This window comes from Anabas testudineus, chromosome 24, assembly GCF_900324465.2.
Source record: "Anabas testudineus chromosome 24, fAnaTes1.2, whole genome shotgun sequence".
In the NCBI taxonomy this organism is placed as follows: Eukaryota; Metazoa; Chordata; class Actinopteri; order Anabantiformes; family Anabantidae; genus Anabas; species Anabas testudineus.
This window is the reverse complement of record NC_046632.1, coordinates 13,749,098-13,775,865: the sequence shown is the minus strand read 5'-3', so window position 1 is coordinate 13,775,865 and position 26,768 is coordinate 13,749,098. Positions and strand designations below refer to the sequence as shown.

The 26,768-nt window shown below is 40.5% G+C and overlaps 6 protein-coding genes across 9 annotated transcripts in view; 3 read left to right on the top strand and 3 right to left on the bottom strand.

The window, feature by feature from the left end:
- LOC113148927 (disks large-associated protein 2-like) overlaps positions 1-4,173 on the bottom strand; it is a 75,791-nt gene extending 71,618 nt beyond the window's left edge. Inside the window, exons 1-2 of the mRNA XM_026340682.1 lie at positions 4,156-4,173; positions 3,571-3,625 (exon numbers count right to left, since the gene is read on the bottom strand). Coding sequence (XP_026196467.1) covers positions 3,571-3,625; positions 4,156-4,173 — 73 coding nt within the window. The remainder of the gene's footprint in view (positions 1-3,570; positions 3,626-4,155) is intronic.
- A 2,510-nt stretch (positions 4,174-6,683) lies between these two features.
- On the top strand, positions 6,684-13,736 carry LOC113149809 (cytospin-A-like). Of its 3 annotated transcripts, none has more exons than XM_026342115.1 (13): positions 6,684-6,730; positions 7,103-7,809; positions 8,502-8,621; positions 10,066-10,539; positions 10,695-10,768; positions 10,859-11,484; positions 11,538-11,646; positions 11,759-11,834; positions 11,915-11,951; positions 12,245-12,341; positions 12,502-12,618; positions 12,848-12,907; positions 13,058-13,736. In XM_026342115.1, exons 3-13 carry the CDS (start codon positions 8,582-8,584, stop codon positions 13,145-13,147), a joined length of 1,800 nt encoding a protein of 599 aa, XP_026197900.1. In that variant the 5' UTR covers positions 6,684-6,730; positions 7,103-7,809; positions 8,502-8,581; the 3' UTR covers positions 13,148-13,736. The 3 variants fall into 3 exon arrangements, 2 of the variants coding, with proteins under 2 accessions (XP_026197900.1, XP_026197901.1); XM_026342116.1 differs by having other exon boundaries at positions 11,559-11,646; positions 13,058-13,734; XR_003297593.1 differs by lacking the exons at positions 11,915-11,951; positions 12,848-12,907; positions 13,058-13,736.
- A 40-nt stretch (positions 13,737-13,776) lies between these two features.
- On the bottom strand, positions 13,777-15,988 carry grcc10 (gene rich cluster, C10 gene). The gene is made up of 4 exons (XM_026342119.1): positions 15,909-15,988; positions 15,184-15,237; positions 14,653-14,829; positions 13,777-14,305 (listed from the first exon to the last, which is right to left on the bottom strand). Exons 2-4 carry the CDS (start codon positions 15,233-15,235, stop codon positions 14,166-14,168), a joined length of 369 nt encoding a protein of 122 aa, XP_026197904.1. The 5' UTR covers positions 15,236-15,237; positions 15,909-15,988; the 3' UTR covers positions 13,777-14,165.
- Positions 15,989-16,009: 21 nt separating this feature from the next.
- saysd1 (SAYSVFN motif domain containing 1) lies at positions 16,010-17,260 on the top strand. The gene is made up of 2 exons (XM_026342118.1): positions 16,010-16,430; positions 16,686-17,260. Exons 1-2 carry the CDS (start codon positions 16,236-16,238, stop codon positions 17,007-17,009), a joined length of 519 nt encoding a protein of 172 aa, XP_026197903.1. The 5' UTR covers positions 16,010-16,235; the 3' UTR covers positions 17,010-17,260.
- A 315-nt stretch (positions 17,261-17,575) lies between these two features.
- Positions 17,576-22,524, top strand: bpnt1 (bisphosphate nucleotidase 1). Of its 2 annotated transcripts, XM_026341330.1 has the most exons (10): positions 17,576-17,820; positions 18,260-18,381; positions 18,580-18,684; positions 18,816-18,923; positions 19,062-19,110; positions 20,016-20,099; positions 20,292-20,383; positions 20,460-20,657; positions 20,841-20,946; positions 21,101-22,524. In XM_026341330.1, exons 2-10 carry the CDS (start codon positions 18,262-18,264, stop codon positions 21,250-21,252), a joined length of 1,014 nt encoding a protein of 337 aa, XP_026197115.1. In that variant the 5' UTR covers positions 17,576-17,820; positions 18,260-18,261; the 3' UTR covers positions 21,253-22,524. The 2 variants fall into 2 exon arrangements, with proteins under 2 accessions (XP_026197115.1, XP_026197116.1); XM_026341331.1 differs by lacking the exon at positions 20,016-20,099 and having other exon boundaries at positions 17,582-17,820.
- On the bottom strand, positions 21,818-26,523 carry LOC113149298 (serine/threonine-protein phosphatase PP1-beta catalytic subunit-like). Its single transcript, XM_026341332.1, has 8 exons — positions 26,424-26,523; positions 24,904-25,035; positions 24,549-24,779; positions 24,278-24,382; positions 24,023-24,094; positions 23,753-23,904; positions 22,906-23,040; positions 21,818-22,806 (listed from the first exon to the last, which is right to left on the bottom strand). The coding sequence occupies exons 1-8, from the start codon at positions 26,473-26,475 to the stop codon at positions 22,702-22,704; spliced, it is 984 nt and encodes a 327-aa protein (XP_026197117.1). The 5' UTR covers positions 26,476-26,523; the 3' UTR covers positions 21,818-22,701.
- Positions 26,524-26,768: the final 245 nt, after the last annotated feature.

Here is a 26,768-nt window from a genome sequence, read left to right as displayed (position 1 = left end):
ACGTTCTCCTATCCCCATCAGCATGCACACTCATGCTGTGGCTCATCCCTTCTGGGTTACTATCTGCATCTTGTCTTTTACGCCTTTGCCTCACACTCCTTCTCCCTCTCAGCAGGTTTATAACAAGTCACAGACATGTTGCCATTTTAGTTGGCTATTAATTTTCCTGCCCTGTGTCCTCCCAATGACTGGTGTATGTGGTCATATGTCTGGTGCTCTTAATAAAACGTCAAGCTCAATAAAGCCTCGGCCAAGCTCACGTTCTCCGTGCGATGACATCACTCCTTTGACCAAAAGGGAGGGAGTCGTTTCCTGATCTTGTCGGGACCCTACTGACGTCACCGAAATCAGACACGTTTCTCAGGCCATGTGCAGGTGTTTAAATGACACACTGTCCATAGAAAAAGTTAGACAAAGAGACAAGAGTACCGCTTCGGATAAACGCCGCAAATCACAACATGAGACTTAATCGCATTTTCTGTCTTTCGAGGTCCTGAGACAACCTTTCATCCAAATTAAAAACGCTGATTCCATCATCCAGCAGAACACATGAAGCACACCAGTCCCCTCACGTCCTCCTTCCTCCAACAGCCTTCTCTGTCCTACAGTACAGCAGAGCTTCTAAGGTTGAGAGACAATGTGAGAAGAATAAATACAGGTCTTAAAGGATCATATTGATTTGAGGCCCAACATAAGACTTATTGGTATTCGGAAGGTGTAGCGGAGCTACTCAAAGGATATTTTTCATCAAGTGAAGGTGCATATCAGCAATAGCTGACAAAGACAAAAAAGGAGCACTTAAATGACGCAGAAACGTAAAGATACGAAATCTCGTTTACATAAGAGCTCAAAACTAGAAGCCTTGATAAATGGACAAGTAAAATCATGTGATGAGTCATTTTCATCTTCTTTTTTCTATTGTTCTTCTCTGCAGCACAAAGACACAAAGGTTTTCAACCCACAATCCTCTCGTGCCAACTTTAAAAAGCTGCGATAGATCTGTAATGCTGGAGTTGTGAGAGTCATTAGATGTGATGACAGCTCGGCATCATTTGTACCTCGGGGCACAAACATTGTTTTCTTGAAACTGTCCCGTCCTGTTTTCCATAGCTTCCCAAACACCCAGGTGTTGTATTGTTCCCGTGTCCTGTGTGTGAGACTGGTCTTCATTAGGTAATCGATTCAATGAAGCGAGAAAAATGATTCATATGGAAAGAACGAAACTCTTCTGATGGATCTCCCGTGTGATCCCACACTCTTATCCTCTGAACAGCAGCAATGCTCACAGCAGTCTCTCTTGCCAAGTGGGATTAGAATATTCAAACACATAAACATAAAGACATACACTATAAAATGTAAATGTAAAGGTATTTTGTTGACAAGTAAGTCACCTAGTAGCTTTACAAACCGTAAGGATGTAGAAACAACAAGCAGATATAGAACTAAAATTATTTTAATAGCTTAAATATAACTATAAAAGATTTATTTACTATACTTCAAAAGTGGTTTTATTGATATTTCCAAAGATTCAATCGGTGTCCTAACAAGCCCACTCATGCACACAAACCGTCTAGCAGTCCTGAGTAAATACATGTTTTCAAAGTAACTCCTAACACTGTGCTGGATTGTGAAATGACCAAACACACTGTACACCAGCAGGTGCCTCATAGCAGCAGTTCGCTGGGTATGTTATCAAACAGATCCACCTAGTGGTTCAACAGTGAGCTGCAAAAAGAAACGATTGCCACAGCTGTGCCCTAATCCTGTTCTAGATTTAAAAGCCGTAAAAATAGAGATTTCAAATGCTCATCGTGTTCGTTTTGAACGCCGAAGCTCCTGCACTAATAAACACCATCGCTGCTCCTTCTACTTATCCTGCCTGCTGTGCATTTCTTAAAGCGATGTGCTCCACACAGTCATTAACATTGTGCGTCAACCTTGAGAAAATGATGAGTAAGGTATGATAAAAAGCAAGTTCTGTGGATGACTGATAAAGAAGAAAACACTCTGCACTGCCTCTACACATGATTAACTTACTGATAATCTCTGATGTGTGCTCAGGCTGAAACGCCACTGTCAGCCCATTTTGAATGCTGAAGACACATAAATGGACGCAGTTAACGACGCCCCGTTTGTGATCATCGCTGTCAAACTTGCGATGTTTCTTTATCTCATCTTTAGCGCAGGATGTTATTTATACGAACACTACAACAACACGGTAACAACTTGTGTTGAGTGTCAGCGTAAAAATAGCCAAACCTGACCTTAATCAAACAAACACATTGAAAACTAATAACATCACAATAGTTTTTGTTTCACTCTGTAATATTTATAAGTAAAATAAATAATAAAATAAGGATTTATTTTCACATTAAAAGTTTTGCAGTGATTAAAGTTGAGGTTTTTGCTGACTTGAGCCTGCATTTGATCTATGATGCCCTAATAATGCCGACCGACAGGCAGCAGAACCCCGTCAGTGTGTTTTCTTTGGATGGTTCCCAGTGCTCTGACCTCTGCTGGGAGAAGGAAGCCGTGCCGAGCTTTAATAATTTATAATAATCCACCTCATATTTAATGCCAACACTTACATTATAAGGTTGATTTGCTATCTATTCCTGCCTGTTCTTTTTAAGGGCTCTGGTACAGGTTTAAGACTTTCCCATCATGCACTAGGCAGAAGGCAGGAACACTTTCTGAACGTGTCGCCTGTTCAGATATCACGTCATTTAATTTCACTGTAGGTGAACAGTGCTCATGCTGTGATTTAAAGCTGCACTAATCAATATTTATATATTAACAGTGACTGTGTTTTAGTGTCTTTCAGCTCATCGCTTTGGTTTTACAACCTCCTACATGTCAAACACTCTCTTCAGCTTGAGTTTTCAGTGACAAACGTCTCTCATAGACCAACTGTAGTTTTTCTGTTCAGCACCAGATGACCAGTCGGATCAGATGGCCAGAAACACGACTCCCAGTGAATGCTAATTCTGTTCCATATCTTCTGGATGTGTAAATAAGCAACGGTCTGTTGTACAAGGTGACAATATGCCAGTGTTGTTTTAGAGCTTGTTGCTTTATTTTCCTTGTTCTCAAACCAGTTGAAGTCAGGTTAGATTCACCTGCCCTGATGTTGGACTCTAAAGCTTTGGGTACGTTTTCATTTAAAGCAGGACTCGTTCTAACGACACAGTCACACAAACAAAACTTGCACATAGCGTGGAATATGGTACAACGTCAGCTGCATTACAGAGCCTGTGTTTATGGTAATGAAGGAACATTTCACCCAGAGCGACTCACTGTGTGACTCACGGATGTGGTTTTGAACAGAAATGGAGATGGAGCTTCTGGCAGAGCTGTGTAATTGTGGCACCACTTCTTATTGAGGAATGTACCAGCAGGTTTTATCCTTTATGGTTCCTGAATAGGGTTGAATCTATTACTGTACCAAACGCCAGCTGCAGATTTGGTTCCCCGGCCAACAAGTGATTAGTTCATGTGAAAAAGATAAACACAGGTGTGTGTGTTAGAATCTAAACTGAGCTGGACTCAAACACCCATCCCACCTCTTACCTGGGTCCTTCTCAAAGAAAAGACAGCAGTGAGTCTGTAGTAGCCATGGTAACACCTGTGATAGATGAAAAGATGGATGACAGATATAGTACAATACGGCTGAGTCACTCCAAGCACACACACACACACTGACTTAATGGGGGGGGGGACAATGGGAACATGTGAGTATTTACAGATAAAAGAAACTTGAGGAAGGAGCTGCGTTTCCCCTCCATTCACAATGGCTTTCTCCAGGGGGGGGGTAAGCCTGCCCCCCACATGCACCTCCACCTTCACTCCATGTCCAAACACCCCCCCCCCCTCCACACACACACACACACACCATGCATCCCTCAGCGTTACTGACTGGTCGGTCGCCAACCGAGTCATGCGCCGCACAACTTGTGTTTGAGGTCTGCGCGGCCAGGTGTGATCCACCGGCTCCAGCTGGTTCAGATTCAAACCCCCGTCAGACCTCATGAAGGTGCGCTTGATGATGTGGCATCCAAAAAATAAAAATAAAAAATAAAACAACAACAACAACAACAGGCTGCGCTGCAGACGCGGTTCATGCACAAACACGACGCTGTCTTTGCTGCTTCGTACCTTTTTCAGCGGTGACATCTTCCCCCTCGGAGGTCACTTCTTCTTCGATAGTGAACGGGTAATAAATGAGTGAGAGGCGATCATGTCCCCTGGCCCCCGTGAAAATGTTCATGGTCTTGTTGGTTACAAGCATCTGCTGCAGAGCGCTCGTAGTTTCCCATGATGAAGGCGACTGGAAAGGCTTTTCCTGAACGCACGTCCTGATTCGGCGGCGGACTTCATTCTTGGAGATGACTTATGATGCTCTGATGTTGTTGTGGTCTCTGGTGGCACGGCTCGTCTTAAAAAGGCAGCCTGTATCAGTCGCCATTTTCACCAAATCTGCACCTGCAGGAGCTCCTAGTCATCTAATCTAACGACAAATGACACAAACCAGAACTGGAAAAAGTCAGAAAGTTACAGGTTTAATTATTAATTCATTTAATTTGTTAGAATTTGCATGACAGATAATCATTATTTAGATTTAGGCTAAGTACCTTACTGTAATCTATGTGTTTTAATTTACAGCAAATAAAAGAAAACAAGCTCTTTATTACATTTTATCATCATTTTAATATAATGTTTGCCCATTAGCTTATTTAAATCTATGTAAACCATATTTTTTTATCGAGTCAGCTTCATCTCCCTTGTCATCTTTTTTTTAAAGATGCAATGTAAATAAAGTTATAAAGTGGTGCACATTAATCAGATGAATGGAAAGTTACTAGAACTGAATAAGATAAAAGAGCATAATGATTATTTATAACAATTTTAAATCAGTTTTGAGTATGTTTAACCTAAATCTATCTGCATTTTTTTTAAATATAGTAGGAGGGAGATGGTCCAACAAGGGAGATCCACTGGATCCTAATCATTGGATTATGATTAGTGTTGATCTTACTTATGATTTGATGGACGTAAGTATCTTTTCAGGTTTAGCGACTGAGGTGCTAAATGCTACATGCTAGTGCAAAACAGAAACAGACTGTAATTATGTTAATAAATGAGAAACACGATTCAATATTACTTGGAGAGGCACTAAATCCAATCAGCAGCCTATTTGTGGGTTGACAGTTAAATTTAGCGATGATGAAAGGACAGAGGCTCAAGCTCGCTGACGGGAGGTTTTTGCTGTATCCTTGTGCAAACGCTGGAGAGTCTGGTTCCTGTGTTGCAGAATTAGGTCTAAAGTCCTCTTGAATGTGAAGCTAAAGGGTGGTGCCAGATGGTCTTTGGGTGGATAGGATCAGAAAGAGGGGAGCTTGGCTCTCTACTCTCATTGTTAATGTTTTCTCATGCTTGCAGATTCTCAGAGAAAACCTTATAGAGTTTTTGGTCTTTGTGTCCAGGGAAACACAGACATACAGGTATGTATCTGATTTACACAAACAGAATGACACCAACATGGCTGCCATGGCTAAACAACACTATTACTTGGTGACAGTCGTCCTGGTGCAAGCACAGTAGACTGAGGATGCAGACAGACATCAATACACGCACATATTAACATACAGTATGCAGTTATTTGTCCTGGGGGTGGAGTTGTTGATGGTAATTGGTGATCTATTTCTCGCTTTTAAGTCTCTGCAGAGAAAGACTCCTCCAGATGAGTCGCGATGAGCTGATGTTTATCTCAGACATGCTGTGAACATTCCCAAATGTCTGTTCCTCACTGCAAAGCTTTGAGGGTAAAAAGCTGCAGAATGTAAGTGGCCATAGAGTTTCTAGATGACTCGGAGTGAGAAATTGTGGTTTGATTTAGGACGTGTTGAGGCCGGTATTCCAGGGTGTCAAACCTGAGGGGACGCTCAGCACACAGTCCTTAAAACTGTTGTTACTGCAGAGGAGAAGAGTCACTGCGCTCCTCTTTGCTCGCCGTCTTTACAAAGTTTAAAAAGCTCTATTCTTAAATAGAAGTTAGCTTAGTTTTTAAAATATACTGTAGACAAAAAATCAGCTAGTTTTGTAGTTCAGAAGTGCCTAAAGCTTCGGAGACAGTGTTTATGGTAATAAAAGTGTGTGGGATTAGTGCGGAGAAACATGAGGACATTGATTGCTAAGATACTGATTTGCACTGAGGTGCTGGGGTCACAGAGGAATCTTGTGGGTACGTTGCATAAAACAGCCTGAAGCTGAAAACTGCCTGCATCTCTTAACCTTTGTCCCGACTGCAGAGACACAAAGATTCAGCACACAAACTATAAAACAGTGATAACACAACCTGAGCAACAGTAAAACATGTACAGCATTCCCTGTTATGACTTTCTGCTGTTTTTAAGTACAAACTCCATTTCAACAAAAGTTGGAGGTTTTCTGAAAATGCAATAAAAACTAAAATCAGTGATTTGTTTATGGACTTGAACCTTTTATTAATCTTCCTAAAAGAAAATGCATTGTTTTCACTGACTAACTTAATGCAATTCTGTACATAGAAGCAAGAGAGAGACATACGTCACTGTATATTATGCATTGAGGTGTATCTGTATTTTACAATATTGTTTTATAAAGGATAAATTAAATGTTTTTATTTTTTACAGAGATAAATATTTAATTATCTCTGCCACTGGATGGCGACAGAAGCTGAGCTCTGTCCATGGTACTGACATCATTATCATTAACATCCATTTTAATTGTTCATTACACGCTAATCTAATCCAGTAGTGTCTCCCAGAGTTACAGTCTTCATAAGAAAATCCTATTTATTAGAAAGGGATGATTTTAATGTTCAGTAGGCTGCAAATAGGGCGATTACAGCAGGAAAAACCTGTTCCGGTCGTTTTAAATTGTTTTACATGAGACTTTAATCTTGTTTTCTTAATATCTGAAGTATCTTAGCTCTGGTTCTGCAGGTTTGACAACAGAGACGATGATCGTGTCTTTCAGGATTCTAGTTAATTATTGTTCATTAAGACAAACTTTAGATGCACAGATAATTTAATCATTTTTAAAATCTCCAATGATTCTGCAGCCCACAGCAGGGTCCACCTCCCTGCCTCCTGCCCTGCCCACTGCTGATTACCTGGCTCAGGTGTGTCCAGCCGGTCAGAAGCTGGAAGATACCATCTCAAATGTGGGCGGACCCCAAGGGAGTTGGTATCTACTTAACACACCTGATCCAGGTATTCAGCAGTAGGTAGAGCCCTTCTCTGCTGGAGCCCCTGGTTGTTTCCCACACACCGTTTCCCATCTTGTGCGCAGATGTTATGTGACACAACACAACAACGTGTGACGCTGGAATCTGTTACCTGTCGCCACACCTGCCTTTAACAAAAGATGATTAACCTCCAGCCGGTGGAGCCGCTCCTCCTCACTGCTCCCACACCTCGTTGTCTCATCAGCAACGCAGCATTTTGTCCAGCAGACTACGTGATTTAACCTTTTAAACGGACTTTGATCCGGATCATGCCTTTAACTGCGCTCATGTTGATCCAGCGTGCAGCGGCTGCGCAACCACTTCGTCTCCACCGCTTCCTGACGCATTGGATTTAAAGGAAGAGCACAGATTGATGTTATTGGGAACTGAAGAGCCTCCATAGCTGTATGCTGAATATATATATATAGGGGGGGAACTGTCAGTGCTCCTGTGGATTTGAGAGACGGGACGGAGAAAAACAACCTAACAGAGAGGAAGACACCAAGAGAGGAAACCCACCGGACAGCTGACAGACCGAGCAGGTAAGATGAACTGGAGACTGGAGCACAGGTGTGTGTTGCACGGCTTTTAGGTACATGCACATATGTCACAGCAAGGAATAGTTTCCTCAAATGAAATCACCGGATAGTAGTCTAAAAAAGAAAAGATGCGACTCCGAACTTCATTCGCCAAATGGACATTTTAAAATTGCCTGAGTTTTTAAAAATAGAAACGTTTAGCACACGATTTATTCAAGATGATTTGTACATTAATAAAATATAAACCTTCTTTAATACGGTACACTATTTACTAGTCTGCGCAGTGATTTAGTAACAGTTTGGGTTGCAGAGTTAATTCATCTGGTGGCTCGATCTTACAATGAAATGCATGCTTTAAATCACTAGATTATTTAATGGAGTTTGGTGGAGTCCTTACAGCAGAGAGTTGGCCACGTGATATAACCCCACAACACTGCAGAGGAGCCTGTGTATAGGTTGTTGGGAAGGATGTAATCATTTTAACACTTCTCTGCCTTAACATGTCATATATTTAACTTTATGTGACTGATCCTTTTTGGGTTCCCAAGTGTTTGTTGTCCCACCTCCAAGGTTTGAAGATACAGTGTCGAGAAGATTTTCTTACAAGTTTATCTACTTGCTGTTTTTTTGGCCCATTAGACCCTTTTAGTTTGTTGAGTCATACTCATGTAATATGTAGATTCTCCCCTGTCCAGACAGGAGTGGGCCTCACAAAACAGAGGACGCAGTGAAGGGCACTGGAGGAGCCTGTCCACGTACCCATCCCAGCTGGATCATGGGTAACCACACTGGCAAAGACAGTCACGGCCCAGCAGGTATCACATCAACACACATGTACAATCAATTGCTATAAGAAGTAGCAGCTCTTAGATGATTCTGTTTAAAGTACAGGTTGTTGAAAATGCTGTTTTATGCTTTTCACTGCACATGCCCAGTTCTCTCCAACAACATTCATGTGGTCTTTATATTATAAGACTGACTATTTTTAGACAATCGCCTTCCTGGTTACAAGGTAATGAACAGCAGAAGAAAAGACAAGTGCTTTGAAGATTTTATTTTTCGCTGATGCAGAAAAGTATCGGGAGACTTTTCTCTGAAGAAGGTGTCGACTGAAACGTTTGACATGTCTGATGTATCTGCTTGTTGTTGTGTTTTTTTTTTTTTAGTTGATATGTCACATTTTCTTGGCTTTAAGATAATTTATTCAATGGTATATTGAAGAAAATGACTAAAGACTAAAAGCATTCATTATATTTTGTTTACCCAAAGGAAGCTGCACCATCTACCTTCCTGCTACATTATGTATGAGCCAAAATACTTGACTCAAAGAAATCTTTCTAATCTAAATATCTTTTATATATAAATTTAGAACATCTGAACTGACTATGGCAAGTGTCCAGTTTGTCAGAATGAAACTCAGCTGTCAGCTACAGTGTGGTGACAAACACGCACAGAGGTAATGAAATACAAACTGTATCTGAGAGATTGAGTGAACTTTTAGCTCCTTGAATGTTTTCAGGATCCACAGAATCACAGCCGGGGCCGTCATTTGGCTCGACGACTGTGTGAAACTTGTCCTCTGCAGTGCAACATGTCTAGCCTTCTAACTGGTGACATTCAGTCAGCTGCTCACTCTCACTTAAATCTGTTTAAAATGTCGTTCCTGGATCTAGTCTCTGTGCTAGCTGAGCAGACTACATCATGCTGCTGCCGGGGAAATGATGAGTCTGCAGAATCCTGCAGTACAACACAAGGACAAGGAGGGGAAGAATGAAAAGGAGTCGAAGCAGGTGCAGATCCATGTAGCCTGCCAAAGATGACACTGTAGAGGATGTGTTCAAACCTAGGAGCAATGCAAACTGCTAATACTACAACAACAGGACTCTAAGTATCTGAAATAATGTCTGTAGAAAACTGCCAGTGCTGATGGTGGAGGTAATCATCTGGTGGTAGCACTGAGAGCAGCCGTTTGATACTAGATCAGGCTAAAACTGCCTCTCTTCCTGGATCCAGCTACATGGAGGGTGTGTGTGTGTGTGTGTGTGTGTCAGCCAAGACACTGGCAGGAGAGGATTTCTGCTGCATCAGTCAGCCCAGGACGGTAAATAAGGGAGTGGAAACTGAGTGCTTACATCTGCATCGAAGAAGGAAAGAAGAGGGGGACTGTTTTGGTTTCCATTAGATTATTTTAAGGCTCAGAACAGTTCTGTGTTTTTTGCTCCTCCTGTGTTTTTATCTTTTATATTTCCACCCTCTCAGGTTCTCCTTTAGATTTCTTCCACACTCCTCCTACTACGCCCTCAGATGCAGCACTGACTACCATGGCCTTATCCTCTGCAGCTTCTTCTAATAAGGCACAGACGCCATCACTGCCCAGCAGCAGCACCACTCCTACCGCCACCTCTCCGATCACAGACTGGGCACAGAAGCTGTCCGCTGCCTCAGAATGGGCCGTGATAAGCGTGGACAGCATCACTTCCTCAGAGACAAATGCGAGTGGTGCAGCAACCAGACACGGGAAGGCAGTCGTCAGTCTGGGCAGCCCGGTGTCTCTGCCTCCGTCCACATCACCATCAGAGCAGAGCTGGCAGGAAAGAGATAGCGGACTGGAGCCACAGGCTGCAGCAGAGAGCGCTGGAGAGGAGGTCACCCTGGTTTTACTCAGCCTCATGGAGCATTACAGGGCCTCGGTAGGCCTGAACCCCAACACGGATCTCACCACAGGATCAGTAGGTAGGTTGTGTCTTTATTATTATCCGACACTGTCAGCACACAAGTCTAACACACACCTATATGCAGCTCTCCTGAAAATAATGAATGAATAATCTGATCACAGCTGTCAGCTTTGTTTGTCATCAGTAAACCTAACCTTGCATGCTCTTTGTCAGAGCTGCTCAGGCGCTTGATATCTGAGCGAGAGGAGCTGGTTGAGGAGGTGGACACACTGAAGGAGACGCTGAGGGTGAGTTGTCCTCCATCCTGAAACACTGAGCTGCATCAAGAACAAGCAGCTTTTAGATTCAGACTTTTCAGAGCTTCTTTTCCATTTCAGACGGAGAGGCTTGAGTGGCATCAGTTTCAAAGTGACCTGCAGGTTGCGGTGTCTGTGGCCGACCGGCTGCGGGTTGAGTCAGAACAGGCTTTTAGTTTACTCCAGGAGAGCCACAGGGCTGTGGAGGAGCAGCTGTCCCAGGCCCTCTGCAGAGAGCAAGAGAAGGAGAAAGAGCTGGAGATTCTGAGAGCCGAGCACAGAGATGTCTGCCAAAGACTGTCTGAACTGGCCCTGCAGCAGCAGCAGCAGCGTGAGCGAGGCGAGCTGAATGATCTGAGGAACGCATGCAGAGTGACGGATCTAACAGACTGTGATAAACATGCAGAGAGGCAAGACTCTGAGGAGGGGCAGGGACAGGATGTACCGGATGTTATGGAAGTAGCTGTGACAGAGACTACATGTAAAAATGTGGAAAAGCAGGAGGAGGATGAGACAAATCAAGAAGTGGAAACTAAATGTGAAGTTCTTGGTTCTGAGGAAGAAAATGGATCAGGAAACGTTCATCTGACAGGGAAAGGGGTGGCAGAGGGATACCTTCGTAGTTTAGCTGCTCTGGAGAAGAAGAAAGAAGGAGGATGTGGTCAGAGAGATCCAAGGAAGATTGTTATGCTGTCTGAAAGATCCCGGTGAGTCTGCATGAAAGGTCACCCCTCTACATTACAACAAAATCATATCAAAGGTTTGAATTTTTGTCTTTCAGGAGCCTCTCTCGTCTCCCGCTTCCAACTGACCCAACCAGTCAAAATGGAACCTCAAAAATCACGAGCACAACGTTGCCACTATGCAAGGTACTGCACTCACACAACTGATATGAACACAGGATTATATGCATTGTTTTTCTAATTCCTAAATGACTTGAGCAGCATTAATATAATTGTTACATCATTTCTCAACTTGCAGAAAGAAGAGCCGACAAAACGCAGAAAGATGGATCGCATTTTACAACGGCAGGACAGCTGGTCCAGTTTTTACACAGGTACACAAAGAGGCTACTTCATTTACTAAACCTACTAACTTAAGTGCACCGTCGTGACTGACGGAATTTATGTCTTATAGTAAAACAGGAAGAAGATCAAATATCAGATTCCTTAAAGTAAGTAACTATTTGACCCTTTTTATTATTTGATAAAGACATTTGAGTGTCAACACAAGCGTCTGTGTATAAGAGATGTAGACAATGATAAATGTTTAGCATGAATTAAGATTGGCATCTTCAAATTAACCATAAAATAACATTTAAAGGCTCTTACAGTGGAATTTCCATTTAAAAAAACCCTTTTAGTAGCTATGTCCAGAGCTACTGCTTTGAAAAAGTTGCAATTATGAGCAACATTTCTAAACAGTTTTCAAGTGAACGCTTCCTTCATGGTTTTCTTGCCTTTTCAGACCTCAGGATGGTTTCAGTGCTCTGCTGAGGCGCCATGGAGGCTCCAGAAGGAACTCCCTGCTTCGCTGGTGCCAGAGTCGCACCCAAGATTATAAGGTAAGAAATGAGAACAATCAAATTAAAGCATGTGGTTTTAAAATTCAACAAACAATACAAATTAAAAGATTTAGCCAAGCAGAAAAGTATTTTTAACCTGATTCAGCATCAAAGAAAAACGAAAAAAACATAACTAACTTCTTTTAATGTTTTGTGCCAGAGTATTGAAATCACCAACTTCAGCAGCAGCTGGGAAGATGGTTTGGCCTTTTGTGCCATTTATCACACCTATTTACCAACTCACATCCCCTACGACAGCCTTAACCCAGCTGGCAAGGTAACACTGTAAGGGCGTGTTGTAAACTGGTTTTGTAACAGCCAGTTATTTAGCAGTCACATTCCAAAAAATGATTTCAATATGTGTATAAGCCAGTCACAAACTACATAATGTGTTAAATTAATAAACATAAAGTCAAATATACTTGCCCAAGAATCTCCTAATGAAAAGCTGACATAACAAATAATGCTGGTTTAAAAGCATCCTGACATAAATGCTGTTTTTACAGAAAGAAAATCTGGACCTGGCTTTTAAGACAGGAGAGAGTGTTGGAATCACAGCCACACTGGTGAGACACTTCACACTGTATATTTACTGTATGTGTGTGTATTTATGGATATAGGTAAAAATGCAGATATGGAACCTAAAGCTATTTCAGCTTTATGATTGGTTGAGGAGCTTTACTAACAGCTTGTTCTATCATATCTTGTGCTCTTAGACAGTGGAAGAGATGCTGAAGGCAGAGGGGCCGGACTGGCAGAGGGTACTGGCTTATGTCGAAAGCATCTTCCGTCACTTTGAGATGTGAAGTCGTCATCTCTTATCCGTCTGCCTGGAGGGACTGGAGCTGGACTGAAACGCTGTTCACCACAAGAGGGAGCATCGTTCACACAAAGCTCCCAGGAGTCAGGATTTTAAACTTGTCAGCAGTATTAGACTCTGTATGGTTTTATGTAGTAAAGTCTCCATCACACGGAAATGATTCTTCACCTAGGTGAGAGAAACCGAAGAGTGATTTACCTCCTGAGTACTTTTATATTTCTACATACATTGCAGTGACGTTGGATCCAGATGGCTGTCGGGTGAACGTGCACAGGACACAGCAGGCTCTACACCTGATTACTTCCACATTTGTTACTGGGTGCTGGGTTTACTGGTTTTGCACAGATTCTTAAAAAATAAGCACTTTATCATTAATGTAAACTTGTGATGTATAAAAAGTTTGGTGTATTAGGTGGATGTTTTAGAATCAAGGGCACTTCGACTGTATTTAATAACTTATTTTTATCATAAACCTCTCCTGTTGTGTCTGCATGCACCCAAAACTAAATCTCACAAAACAAAAAGGGAGCAGACATGGTAATAGATATTGTTGCCTTATTGTAATAATAAAGTCATGTATAATGTAAGTTATTGTGTTTCCATTGATACCAGAGGTTCACAGAAAACATTTTAATGTTAATACAACATAACAGTTTATACACTGACAGTATATAAAATGGTATAAAAAAAAAAATGGCATTAAAGGACATGTTTGAAGTTCAGTGACATAGGAAAAAAGTCATAGTGTAATGTAACAAATAAATACTGAAACATTTTAAAAGAAATAATTTAACACACTGCTGGAACAATGCTTTAAATGAAAATTAGGTGAATCAAGTATGATTTAAATCTTTGTTGGAACGTATCGGTATATGAGGATTGAAACTTTAACTTTCACGTATTCTCTAAAGAAAAGTAGGAAAAAAGATCTTGATTATGGTATGGCCATGAGGTCCTAAAGCATTAAAAAGTAACTTTGCAGCTGACTAACAACTAAACTGTTCTTATGATGCTGGAATGGCGCCTCCAATGGGTGGTGTTGACAGAGGAGGCAGGAGGAGAGACTTCAGTTTAGCTGACATGGCTGCAATTTCAGGATCCTGGGTTTCATACATCTTCACCAGTCGGGCAAATTTAAGGACACCTGAAAATAAAGCAGAACTCAGATCAGTCAAAATTGTCTCATCTATCATGAACAACATGCCGTCTATGTGAGAAGTAGAGAAAGGCAATTTGACAAATCACCCTTTATATCAATGAGGTGAGGTTTGAATGCACTTATTGTAATAAAACAGCATCTGCTATAATGTGATAGTACTGTAAGGACGCAGATACTTATACACAAAAATTTGTAGTAATATAAGAACAAACTGAGATTTAGAAGATTTAGTTTTACATTGTGATCTTAATATTCAGTTAAGATATCATAAAGTAATAATAAAGGAACAATTGCCGAAGTAGTTTTTTCTTTTTCAAAAAGCAGTATCTCACCTTCTCCCTCATTGTTGAATCCATAGGCTTTAATCACCTCCTGTTGAATCTGGGTGGCTACGGGGAGCACAAGCTGCAGCATCTTGCCCATGTCGTTGCAGGCGCTCTCTCGGGCCTCCTCCATCCGAGCAGCATTGTCTGGTACTGAGAAGGCCTGGATCACCTCACTCAATACCACTGTGAAAACAACACACTGGAAGCTCATCATTTACATCGTGGATAATCAGTACAACTACAGGGAAAGGTAAATTAATATGGTAAATAGTACATTTCATTACAAACAGAACCAGCTTGTTTAACAAGGAAAACCCACCCACAGACTCTCCACATGAACACACATACAGCAACTAATACACCAGAGAAAATGGAAAGAAGGGTCTGATTGTACGTGAGTGGATACAGTTGTGGCTGATCTTGGATCATCAGGAAGGTTGTTCAGGCTGACATGCTGGAAATAATTTCCCATTTAGAAATAATAATATGGAGCAGCATAAAATGTAAATGCTGCAGCACATGTCCGGCTCTTCTCACCTCTGGTCTGCTCCACAGTGAGGGTGGGCTGCTGTGCTGGAGCCGAGGCCATGTCTGCAGAGAAATAAGGGACATATCAGACCACTGCAGTATTTTCTATTTGATTGTACTGTAAAGGTAAACTTCATTTCATCAGAATGCTCCTTTAACTCCAACACTCCTACTTGTCACCCTGTAGTTACTTTACACTTTATAGATATCACATGCAGAACATGAGTTTATCAAATACATGATAAACTACAGCTCAACCAACATTCAAGTACTTTAAAATGGCTACACGTTGATAAATTATATCATTATATAAAACCTATCCAGTCTAACAATATATTAATAATAAAGCAGCATTATAAATTATTATGAATACGTACATTTAGCTAATAACACGTTTGTGCTAATTTAACATAACATTTTGAATTCAGTTTTTCTACTTAAGTAAAGGATTTTCTTCCACAACCAGTTGAAGTCTCACTTAAGTTTGTTACCTTGAGATTAAGAAGTATTTTACATGATAAACTTTATGGGATTATAGTGATTAACTAGTTAAGAGGACATCGGTCATTTTTGTTTATTCACTGACACATCGATCGTTTACTATCTCTCTATCGATAACTCAGAAACTCATGTTACCTTAGGAGATAGTTGTCAACATCAATGACAGCTAAAATACATATATTAATGAAAAGATTGGCTGCTAAAAACGAAAGAATTGAGGTTTGTAAACTCACCACTGATGAAAACAACGTAGCTTGAAGCTAAACTGTGTAATTTAACGACACCGTTTACGACGGTTGTACACGTTTTACGACGTGACGTCGTGCTTTCAGATAGCAGGCGTTGACGTAAAAGGTAAACAAACGCTTTGCTAAGTTAGCTAGTAGTAAATCACAAAATGTAAATGATAAAGAGGCACCATTATTGTGTTGAGCATTGTTTAAAGTGTTATGGAAGCGTAACACTAATATCAATATGTTATGAATGCGTTGTCCTAGCAAGTGTACTTCCGCGTAGACCACATTTTTTAGCCACGTTAGCTAGTTTGTGATATAGTATCAATGGAACAGAAGCTTGCTGAGTTCAGAGCTCGACGACAGGCTGAGAAAGCTGCTAAAAATGATCAGGGTGCTGGTTCTCAGCCCAGATCACCGACAGCAGTGGCTGCTCAGTCTGAAACATTAGCAACAGCTGATAGTCAGCACCCTAAGGAGGCAGAAAGCAACCGGGTTCCAACTCAGAGCTCCCAAACCAGGGTGAGTCATCATTAAATTTAAGTTTAACTGTTTAGAAATCCACCAACTTCCAATTTCCTTAATCAGCTGTACTGTGTTATAACGTATGGATCTAAACTATATCTAAGTATATTTAAGTATATATAATGAATATATTCTACAGTACCAATTAGTGATGATGTTCTTAATGAGTGTGTGAGAGAGAATTGTTGTTTAATGTCCCTGCTGTAGGCAGTACAGATGTAAACTTTTTTAACCTCCTGTTTTTCTCTACAGGCACAAAGTGACTGGCTGCTGGACAGTGCTCTAGGCAGGTGGCTGACATCAAAACAGTTTGTCATCACAAACTTGACTTTGCTCAAAATACTTCTGTGGTTGGTGCTGCTTGGTCTGTTTGTTGAACTGGAGTTTGGTCTGCCTTTCTTCGTCATCTCCCTCTTCTACTGGATGTATGAAGGACTCCGTAGTCCGGCGGCCCGTGAGCCTGGTGAACTGAGTGCTTATTCTGTCTTCAATCCTGACTGCCAGGCTCTGCTGGGGTCTCTCACAGCAGAGCAACTGGAGGGAGAGATGGGATATAGACCTCTGGCTAACAGATAAAATACTTGTGATTTGCACATTTACATCAGATTTCTACTTTTGTTTTCAGGATTTTAATTTTATGTAAGAATTTGCAGTGATATAAAATTGTGACATCAATCTGTAATACTGTATACACATAAAATTAAGATTTGTCTACTTATCTTTTATTTTATTTATATTGTCTTTTGAATCAGTTTAAAAGTGCATCAGAGCATGCATGATACTGCTGACCATCATCTAAGGTTGCTATTTAGTTCACAATAAAATGAGGGACATTTTTTCATTTTACAAATTTAGGGCTACACCTTTTTTCACAATGCCTGTTAACATTTAACAAAGTAAGTTAGAGGCAAGAAAAGTTAATGTACAACTCTTAATTAGCTTTTTACACACTCGTAACGAGCGTATTGACTTTTATAGAAGAATCTGTTAAGATTGTGTCTCTGCCAGTTGCTGCTATGGACATTTGGACCTGCGTTTTTCATCGACAAAGAGAGATGGCTCACTGTCGTGTACTTCCGCATTTGCCGCAAAGCCGCGTCACCAGCCACACGTAGATGCGAGCTTTTCTGGTTTCTGTGAATCGGTTATAGTAAAAACCTTTCTAACAGTTTTAAATTGCTAAATGCTAACGATATATTTCAAATTTGTTAGAACACATCTTGTGTGAGGTTGTCTTGAACGCTATGACGAGCTGACGATGCTTGTCTTGTAAAGTCGGGTAACTCTCTTGACAGTTAGCTTTTTAGCTCAAAGGTTTTGTACTTCCTGTATTTCGTAAATTCAACGTGCATTCAGTGAAAGCTTGGTTACCTCTCTATTAGTGTCAGTAAGTATAAATCCATTTCACTACAAGATTATTTTTGTTTTGTTATTTGTTTTTGTTTCTTCGCCAGCCAGCTAGTAGCGTTAGCTTGTTTGCTCGTAGTGGTAGCAGACTGTGCAGTGTGCACAAGCTGCAGGTAGCTAACTTGACAGTATCATGAGTGCTGTTTGCATGTAAAGGATTAAATATATTAAAAAGATATAAAGTCTGCACATATGAATTCTGAGACAGGTTTTGCTTGTTGTGATCAAGTCAATCTTACAGCCTTTTGAGTTCAACATACACCTGTCTCTTTACTTCTAACTATTCCACTGCAGCTTTACAGGGAAGTTCTAGCAAGATGTCATCATCTCAAGTTCATGATTATCCTTAGATTATGCAAATGTAGTTATTTGTACTGTTTCTCTACATGTCATAATGTATACTGTGTGTTGTGTGTCAGTAATGTCTGGAGGTCCTGCTCTGCTCATGCGGCTGGTGGCCTCTGCCTACAGTGTGGCTGAAAAGGCTGGGGCCATTGTGAGGAAGGTCCTTCATAGTGGAGAACTTGGCATTGTGGAAAAGGTAAAAGAGTGAATACAGTAGATTGTGCCTTAGAGACACAGGAAACAACTCATATATACTGTTTAAAGACCTTGAACAGTTAATACAGTCTTGATGTTCTCTGCTGCTAATTGATTTGTATAACGTAGAGAGACAGGTAAAAGTTGTGGAAGGAGAGTACAATAAAAAAAAGTATTTCCTCATTGTACTCCTGCACAGACAGGAGCTAACGATCTGCAAACACTGGCAGACAGACTGGCACAGCAGAGCATTTGTGCTTCACTGTCCAGACGCTTCCCCAAAATCACCATCATTGGAGAAGAGGTGAGCGAGTTCATCAGAGACTTGTGTTGGTTGTCGGACCCCATATCTATGAACAATAAGACTTTCAGCGTTATGAAGCAGACGTTAGAAACACAGTGAGAACAGGCTGTATGTGTCTCTTGTTCATGCAGGAGCTTCAAGCCGAGGATGTGAGGGAAGACCTCATTGAGACCGGCCAGGCAGAGGAAATCCTCCAAAAGCCGTGTCCAGCAGAGTATAGTGGGCTGAGAGAAGAGGAGGTAACAAACTGTGGTTTCAGAAATGCAATGTACATCTATAGTAACTGGCATAAGGTTTGACTGAATGAAATAACATTTTCTGTGAGCTAGAGTTGTTACAAATAAAGATTTCCTTGTTTGTGTTTTTCCAAATCTCAGCTGGTTGTGTGGGTTGATCCTCTTGACGGCACGAAGGAATACACTGAAGGTAAAACCTCCACACGTCTCTGTTTACTCGTTAGGGTTGTGTATAGGCAGGAAACTGGTGACGTGTGTATCATGATACAGCGGGTGTGATTCATTATATTGCAAGATATTTGTAAGTCTGTTGAAACCTGGTAATATCACAAATTACAGGGAAAAGTCACAACAGCAACATACTTTGAAAATCCAATAACCGTATCTTCTTTGCAGTATTTTCAGGTATTATGCTGTTAGTCAGTATTATTACACCATCAATGACATCTGAATTTGTACAATTATATCATGGTACAGTATGGCAGGAACAAAATACATGTAGTTAATTGAATCCATAGTTTGTTATTTTGAGTAATCTCAGAAGTGCAAAGGTCGTTTCTATGGTTACAGTTGTACTGTACTGACGAATAACAGTGGTTAATGTTTTGATAGTTTCACAGGTAACTGCTTACTAATTACATTTATTTGCTAACATTGGTAAAATTTATAATTACTCCATGATGTTTGCATGCAGCTAATGTTTATTGTTATTATTGTCAATAATATGCTATTCATATTACTTTCTCAGCTAACTGGTAATCAGTTTGGACTATATGCCAGAAAATGGAAAAAAAAAGGCCAGTGTGACTGCTTCAAATCTATTAGTTTGTCTGATCAACAATCAGAAGTGCATGACAAAAATCACAATTGTTATAAATAAGAAGAAATAGAAACCAATATTTGGCATTTTTTCTTGTACAGTGACTTAAGGGATTCCTCTTTGACTATTTGTTCTTCTTCTTTGTTGCTGTCTCTGTGCACCTGATTTGTCGGGCTGGGTCCTAGATTTTAGAACTTCACTGTCGCTTTCACCTTTTTCTTTCCTTTCTTTGTGTCTCTTTGCTCCTACCCTCTCTCTCTTTCTGCTGATTCCAGCATCGATGTGTCTCCAGCAGCACACTGTGGCCAAGATACCACACAAAGGGTTGGACACCTCTCAGCCCCACAGCACAGCTCTGTGTATGTGTATGAGCAGCAAACAGAAGGCAACAGCAGGACACTGATAGAAAGTTGAACCCTTGTAGTCATATCTTTATTATTCCCAAGCACCGTGAAAGGAATCTTTTATAGCTTATATATAGCTCATTTTGTTTCTATCCTGCGTTTCTATAAAGTGCTTCCAGCTCACATCTCTTGATGCTCTGACTTCAGGGCTCCTGGATAATGTGACAGTGCTTATTGGTATTGCATATGGAGGCAAAGCTATCGCAGGAGTCATCAACCAGCCTTTCTACAACTACCAGGTATGAACTAAACAATAACTTGCAGCTGTTTCTTAAACTCTGTCACTCTGCTCAATTCACATTTGATCCTCAACAGCTTGGAGAAGGAGCAAATTTAGGAAGAACCATGTGGGGAATGCTGGGTTTGGGCGCCTTTGGATTTCAGCTGCAAGAAGTTCCAGGTGACAGACGCATCATTACCACCACCCGTTCTCACAGCAACAAGCTGGTAATAGACTGTGTTGACGCCATGGAGCCGCACGAAGTTATAAGAGTGGGTGGTGCTGGAAACAAGGTGAGGTAGATTTTTATTATCTTCCTTAAAACCTATTTCACAATCATACTATCCACATTAAGCAAGTATGAGAAATACCAGTGGGGGCAACATGGCAGGGTTGCATCTACATGGTTCAAGTGGGGACAGCTGCTCCTTCTTTGTAGGGTTTGCTTGTTTGTTTATTGAGTCATCTCTCTGCAGATAATCCAGCTTGTTGAGGGGAAAGCTTCTGCTTATGTCTTCGCAAGTATAGGGTGCAAGAAGTGGGACACCTGTGCTCCGGAGGCCATTCTACATGCTGTTGGAGGTAAAAACACATTTTCTTCCCCAGTATATTAAAAACATTGTCTGTCCTTTTGTACAAACATATGTTCTTAAAGCATGCTAGTAGTACATTTTACTGACACACAGGAAAGGTAACATTTATCTGTCAGTCATCATATTCTTCTTCTCTTGTGCAGGTAAACTCACTGACATTCATGGCAACGCATACTGCTATGATGCAAATGTAAAGCACATGAATTCTGCTGGGGTTCTAGCTACACTACGCAACCATGAGTACTACGTCAGCAGAGTACCACAGTCAGTGTTGCAAGCTCTGAAGTCAGATTGAGGTTTAAAGCAGAAAACACAACAATGTTCCTCTGTGGAACAGAGAAATCAACATTTAAAAATAATTTTTGTACGTTTTACTCACTTTAAATCAACATTATGTGATTGCATGTAAAGGTTAATACCAGTTAATTTCAGAGTATTACTACACAACACTTACATGAAACAAACTGAGAGCAGGCTCAACAGGACTTCCATTTATTTCACTCGTTCAAAACAAACTGAGCTGAACATACTTTTTCCATACTTGAAGACCAATAGATTTACAAGGCAAAAGGCAAGATTTAAATCAATAAAATACATAGCTTCAATGTTCATTAGTGAGTTGGAAATGATTTTTACCTAATTTAGTGGCCACTAACTGGAACACTATAAAATAAGTAACGCGATGCCAACAAACAAAATGCCATTGTCTCAAATTTTACCTCTTTACAATGTCATGTGATAACTGAAGGTGCAACAGTGTTCAGTGAGGGAGAGGTTGACATCTAATTCTTTAAAGATGAATATACCGATAACTCTTTTTAATCCAGTACTGTATGTTATGCCTGTTTTTCTTGCACCAGCATGTCCGCCTCTACTTCACTACACACCTACTATAGGTAGGTGTTGACCAGGCTCACTGATGCAGGGTTCCTACATTTTCCACATACACTGATTTAACATTCAAAAAGCAGACTTTGATTCTATTACATTGCTCATTTTTTCCGATTTTATACCAGCAGCTGGATAATGCAATTATTTGCTTTCTACACGAGAGTTAAATGAAAAGATTGAGTTAACTAAAATATAAAGCTGCAGCTGTCAGTTAGCTTAACAAAAACACTGGAAACAGGTAAGAAAATCTGCATACCCACACCTGTAAAGCTCACTAATTAGAGGTTTAGACATTTCACCAGTTTTCAATCTTTCTACAAAACTATATTAGCCAGCTGCTGGCTGCATTACGTGACAGTGGTAGTGGTCTTTTCACCTAATTTGCAAGAAAGCCAATAAGTTTATTTCACAAAATGTCAAACCAGCACTCTGACCACTACGTCATCCAATACAGAAAGGTCCAATGGCAGTAATTGTGTTAATTACATTGCCGTTAGTCAAATCTAGGTGAGGACATTTCTGACTCTCTGGCCTCACAAGTGTGCATGCATTCACATAGTCATGACGGGCATCTTTTCTTATCATCTTGCCCTTTGCACAAGTTTGATTTAACTTTTGCTGAATGGACTGAGTGATAGAAAAGAAGGGCTGAGTTAATCACATACCATGGCATCGGGAAAAAAATAAATAAATAAAACTCACATGTTCATAAAAATACCCACAGAACAAGCAAAACACACTCCTGGAGTTTCTGTTTACAATGAACAAGCTGATTGAGAAAAGGCTGGAGTGTTTGAGGCAGCCTGCAGGGGCGTGGGCCAGAGAGCAGCCAGGGGAGGAAGAGGAGAGCCGCTCACCTCTTTTTCGGTGCCTGAGTGGTGCGAGGCGGGGTGACAGGGCGCCCTGAATTCACCCCTCCATACTGGTACTTTGCTTTTTTCTCTGACGGCTTCAGGATCTGGAAAGAAAGAATTGTGGTAGTAAAAATGCATCAGCAGCACATACTTAAATCAGGAGTGACGTTCACATAGAACAAACGCTGAGCGTTTCTGTTTACCTGAAAGGAGCACATAAGGGACTCGTCCACACTCATCATGCCGCCTGCGTTGTCAAACTCGCCACAGTAGTTGGGGGCAGAAAACAGCGTCACCAGCTGTCGCTTGGCAAAGAACTCATAGCCATCTTCAACAACCTGTGCAGTGAAATAAGCCCCTCTGTTTAGTTCTTCTGTAAACATTATATTCTGCTTATAGTTGCTAATGGGATACTAGCAATCATTTTTGTTTTAATTGTTGAGTAAAGTATGCTTGAAATCTGAACTATTAACAGTTAGGGTTGTTTTACGGATATATACAATATATTTCAATGAAATAAATGGAAATTTGTCAGCTGGAAGAGATTTTTCTGTAATGTTTTTAATAAAGACAGTTATCCCTTTAATATCTGCATTAAGTTATTACAGGCTATGAAATGCATGAGCAGGTTGTTGCAATGCAAAACTGATTTTCACTGAGTGTAGCTAGAAGACATTCCAGTCTCCTTATTTAATCCCACTTATTAGTCTGCCTTAAGGGAACACATTGTGTATTTGAATGACTTTGTATTTTGAATTAGCATAAAATTGCCTTTACTTTAATGCTGTAATTGTTTCAAAGCAGCATTAAATGTTTAAATCAAAGACAAAAGTCTTTGCAACAATTAGCAATAATATTCTGTTCTGGATTTGTTGACAATGTAGTCTCAATGTAGTTTCAGTGTCTTTGTAAAATTAACTTCCAGGATATTTCTCCTAATAAAATAAAGTTTAATTTAAAACAGTATTATTATGAGCATATTATTATTGATCCCCTTGCGGAAGCTGTACATGAATATAGCTGTAAACCATGAGGAAGCAGGAATGTTACCTGATGCGCTCGGCAGATGAGATCCAGGTCATGTCGGTTGAGAAATTTGCTGACGACATCCGCTCCGAAAGTGAAGGAAACCCCGCGATCGTTCTCCCCCCATCCCTGGACGTCTTTGTCTGGGTCAGACCACAGCAGGTCACACAGTAAGCCTAGAACAGATCATCACTTTATCACCAATCTCTTATAATCAAGTAGTGCAGATGTACAACTGAAGACAGTGTGTAGAGGACACAGTCAGTTTATTAACACAGAGAAAGAAGAACAGGCCTGTGTCGGGGACGTCAGTGGGTCTCATAATGCGTCGAATTTGTTCCATGGACTGTAGATCAGGTGAGAGCCCTGAAGAGAACAGATTAATGCATCAAAAGTAAATAAAAGCCAAAAAAGCAAATAATGTGTAAATAAAAAAAATTGACTCGGCTTCTCTTCATCCAGAAGTAATGTAATGGTGAAGAAAAATGATTTTAAAAATATTAAATGCTTATTAATTTATTAATTTAATGATTCAGTCAATTGGCAAACCTCCGTGGCAGCAGAAAATCTTCTCGTCAATAATTGCAGCAATGGGCAGGCAATTGAAACAGTCTGTGAACGTCTTCCAGAGCTTTATGTTGAACCTACGCTTGCCTGATAAAAAGATAAAGAAATGTGGTGAGAAAATAACAAATCAGACAAAGTACTTAACTTTGCAAAAGAGATGTTACCCAGGAAACACTTGCAAATGCTCATCGTTCTCATTGAAATGCAAAACTTTATGTTGATACACAACAAACAGCTGTGTCTTCTAACTTACACTCATCATAGAAGCCATAGATGCGATTGATGGAGGCACACTCGTGGTTGCCCCTGAGCAAGAAGAAGTTTTCTGGGTATTTGATTTTGTAAGCGAGCAGCAGGCAGATGGTCTCCAGTGACTGCTTCCCTCTGTCCACGTAATCCCCCAGGAACAGATAGTTGGCCTCTGGAGGGAAACCTCCATACTCGAATAACCTCAGCAAGTCTGTGTACTGGCCATGGATATCACCTGAAAATGATGTGTTCATCTTATGTTTCATTGAGAGCACAATGTCAGGAATTAAATGACATTAATTTTAAAAACAAAAAAACAGATGTGTATATAAAGATACGTGACAGGTGCTGGTTCTCACCACATATTTTGAGTGGAGCCTCCAGTTCTAGCAGAATTGGCTGACTGAGAAAGATTTCTCTGGACTTGATGCAGAGTCCCCGCACCTCAGCCTCTGTCATCTGTACGATCTTCCCTGGACGACATCCTCGCACTGCAAAGCAAAAGCACAGAGAGGTCGACAGTCATCAAGGGTTTATTGTAAAGTAGAGATGATTAAGTATTAGACAAATCAGCATTAAGAAAGTTGACTCAGTGATGAGGACTAACATGCAACTATATGAACAACAACATGTAGCTGCATTTTCAAATTGTAGGTCAAATCAGTGCTACTAAAAAACAAGTATTATGCTGCTGTTCATCCTTACCTAGGAGTTACAATGAGAGCAGAGGGGTTAGAGTTAGTCTTTTGTTTTCATTTGCATCATAATGTTCTATTAAAGAGAGCTGACCATTGCATTTGCTTTGTTCCTCACCAGACGTCCAGTTTACTCTGGTCAATGTGAGTTATTATGAATTGGCAGGCACAACAATGAACAGCTTGTTGGCTCAGCTTGAAGTGTGTGAGTGTCTGGGGGTGTCGTCTAGAAGACTTCTTCGTGTTTAAAGTATAAACAAGGTTGCTGAGTAACATTAGCACTGACTGTAAATGCAATCTGGAAGTTTATTTTCTTTACTCAACAATTAATTTACTCATACTACTCATAGGTTAGTATCACAGTTTGAGTGAGATACATTAAATTATCTAATTTAAGGGGTTTGTAGCACATTTAGAGTGGAAATAAATGTGATTTGATAAGGTTAATGTAAAAAAAAACTGAAACACAGTTACAGGCAGATTTGTATAATTTATTAATTAACTTGAACCCGTTTATATTTTTTCATTCTATCAAGGCAGGTTAGTAGTTTCTCAGTAGCATGAGGAAAAAATCTAAAAACACATAATTAATTGTAAATAACAGAGACTAATACAATAAATCCTATAAAATAGTTACTTTTTTGTACATTTACACATTACAGCAGATGATAGAGGTTTAAATATATATTTTTATATTTATATATATATATATTATAAGTTATTCAGGTTTTAGGACCTCCTACGTCACAGGGGGGCGTGGCCGGTCACTTTCTTAGCAACCTGCCTTCACAACCAGACCACTTATTGTTACTTAGCAACCACAACAGTCCATGGTTCTCGGGTTCCCTGTCGTTCTGGTTCTAGTTCATCTTTAATAAAACACTGCGACGGGAACAGCTCAGTTAGGACGGTAGAATATATCCACACTTCCCCTAGTTAGCCGCATTTATCCTGGCTGCATCGAGGTTTTCACGCACAACGTTAATTAGCAGTCGGAACAGTAACATCATGACATCACGACAACGTTGACATGAACGATCCTCCCGGAGGAGACGGCGCTAGCGTTAGCTTACGGCTCGCAGGTGAGGAACACGGAGATACGACATGTTAAAACGCACATATCGAGCATCGGCCGCTGCCAAACAAGTCACACAGAAACACAGACAACGAAGGAGCGGTGCTACCTTCCAGCAATCGGGAGATGAGGCTGTCAACGTTCAGTTCGCTTTCCGCCATGTTTGTGATCCTCACAGAACCTGGGGACCCGAACAAATATGTCCTGAGTGCGGACTTGCAGGCTCGGAAGAGGAGCCAGTCATAAGTCTTTATGTTCACTTTTTGCACAGAAAACGTCATAAAAAATAGTATTTGTCTCAAAACTAAATACAGTTATAAATTATGGAGCAACATTTGCAGTATTATAAAGATTAATAGAAGGAATATAGTAAAAAATGAGTAAATAAATGCAATATCCCATCAGATTAACATGAGGTATATTTGGTGTTATTATAAGGGGTATGCACAACAAA

Excerpts from the sequence above, each read along its gene's own strand:
- bpnt1 (XM_026341330.1), top strand. The coding sequence starts at position 18,262 with ATGTCTGGAGGTCCTGCTCTGCTCATGCGGCTGGTGGCCTCTGCCTAC. Across the intron at positions 20,100-20,291 it reads GCCCCACAGCACAGCTCTGT|GGCTCCTGGATAATGTGACA; the intron begins GTATGTGTATGA and ends CTCTGACTTCAG. Across the intron at positions 20,658-20,840 it reads TGGGTGGTGCTGGAAACAAG|ATAATCCAGCTTGTTGAGGG; the intron begins GTGAGGTAGATT and ends ATCTCTCTGCAG.
- LOC113149809 (XM_026342115.1), top strand. The coding sequence starts at position 8,582 with ATGGGTAACCACACTGGCAAAGACAGTCACGGCCCAGCAG. Across the intron at positions 10,769-10,858 it reads CACTGAAGGAGACGCTGAGG|ACGGAGAGGCTTGAGTGGCA; the intron begins GTGAGTTGTCCT and ends TTTCCATTTCAG. Across the intron at positions 12,619-12,847 it reads GCCTTAACCCAGCTGGCAAG|AAAGAAAATCTGGACCTGGC; the intron begins GTAACACTGTAA and ends CTGTTTTTACAG.
- grcc10 (XM_026342119.1), bottom strand. The coding sequence starts at position 15,235 with ATGGCCTCGGCTCCAGCACAGCAGCCCACCCTCACTGTGGAGCAGACC. Across the intron at positions 14,830-15,183 it reads CACTGTGGAGCAGACCAGAG|TGGTATTGAGTGAGGTGATC; the intron begins GTGAGAAGAGCC and ends TTGTTTTCACAG. Across the intron at positions 14,306-14,652 it reads ATTCAACAATGAGGGAGAAG|GTGTCCTTAAATTTGCCCGA; the intron begins GTGAGATACTGC and ends CTTTATTTTCAG.
- LOC113149298 (XM_026341332.1), bottom strand. The coding sequence starts at position 26,475 with ATGGCGGAAAGCGAACTGAACGTTGACAGCCTCATCTCCCGATTGCTG. Across the intron at positions 24,095-24,277 it reads GATTTTCTGCTGCCACGGAG|GGCTCTCACCTGATCTACAG; the intron begins GTTTGCCAATTG and ends TGTTCTCTTCAG. Across the intron at positions 23,041-23,752 it reads TCATCTGCCGAGCGCATCAG|GTTGTTGAAGATGGCTATGA; the intron begins GTAACATTCCTG and ends TTCACTGCACAG.
- saysd1 (XM_026342118.1), top strand. The coding sequence starts at position 16,236 with ATGGAACAGAAGCTTGCTGAGTTCAGAGCTCGACGACAGGCTGAGAAA. Across the intron at positions 16,431-16,685 it reads CTCAGAGCTCCCAAACCAGG|GCACAAAGTGACTGGCTGCT; the intron begins GTGAGTCATCAT and ends TTTTCTCTACAG.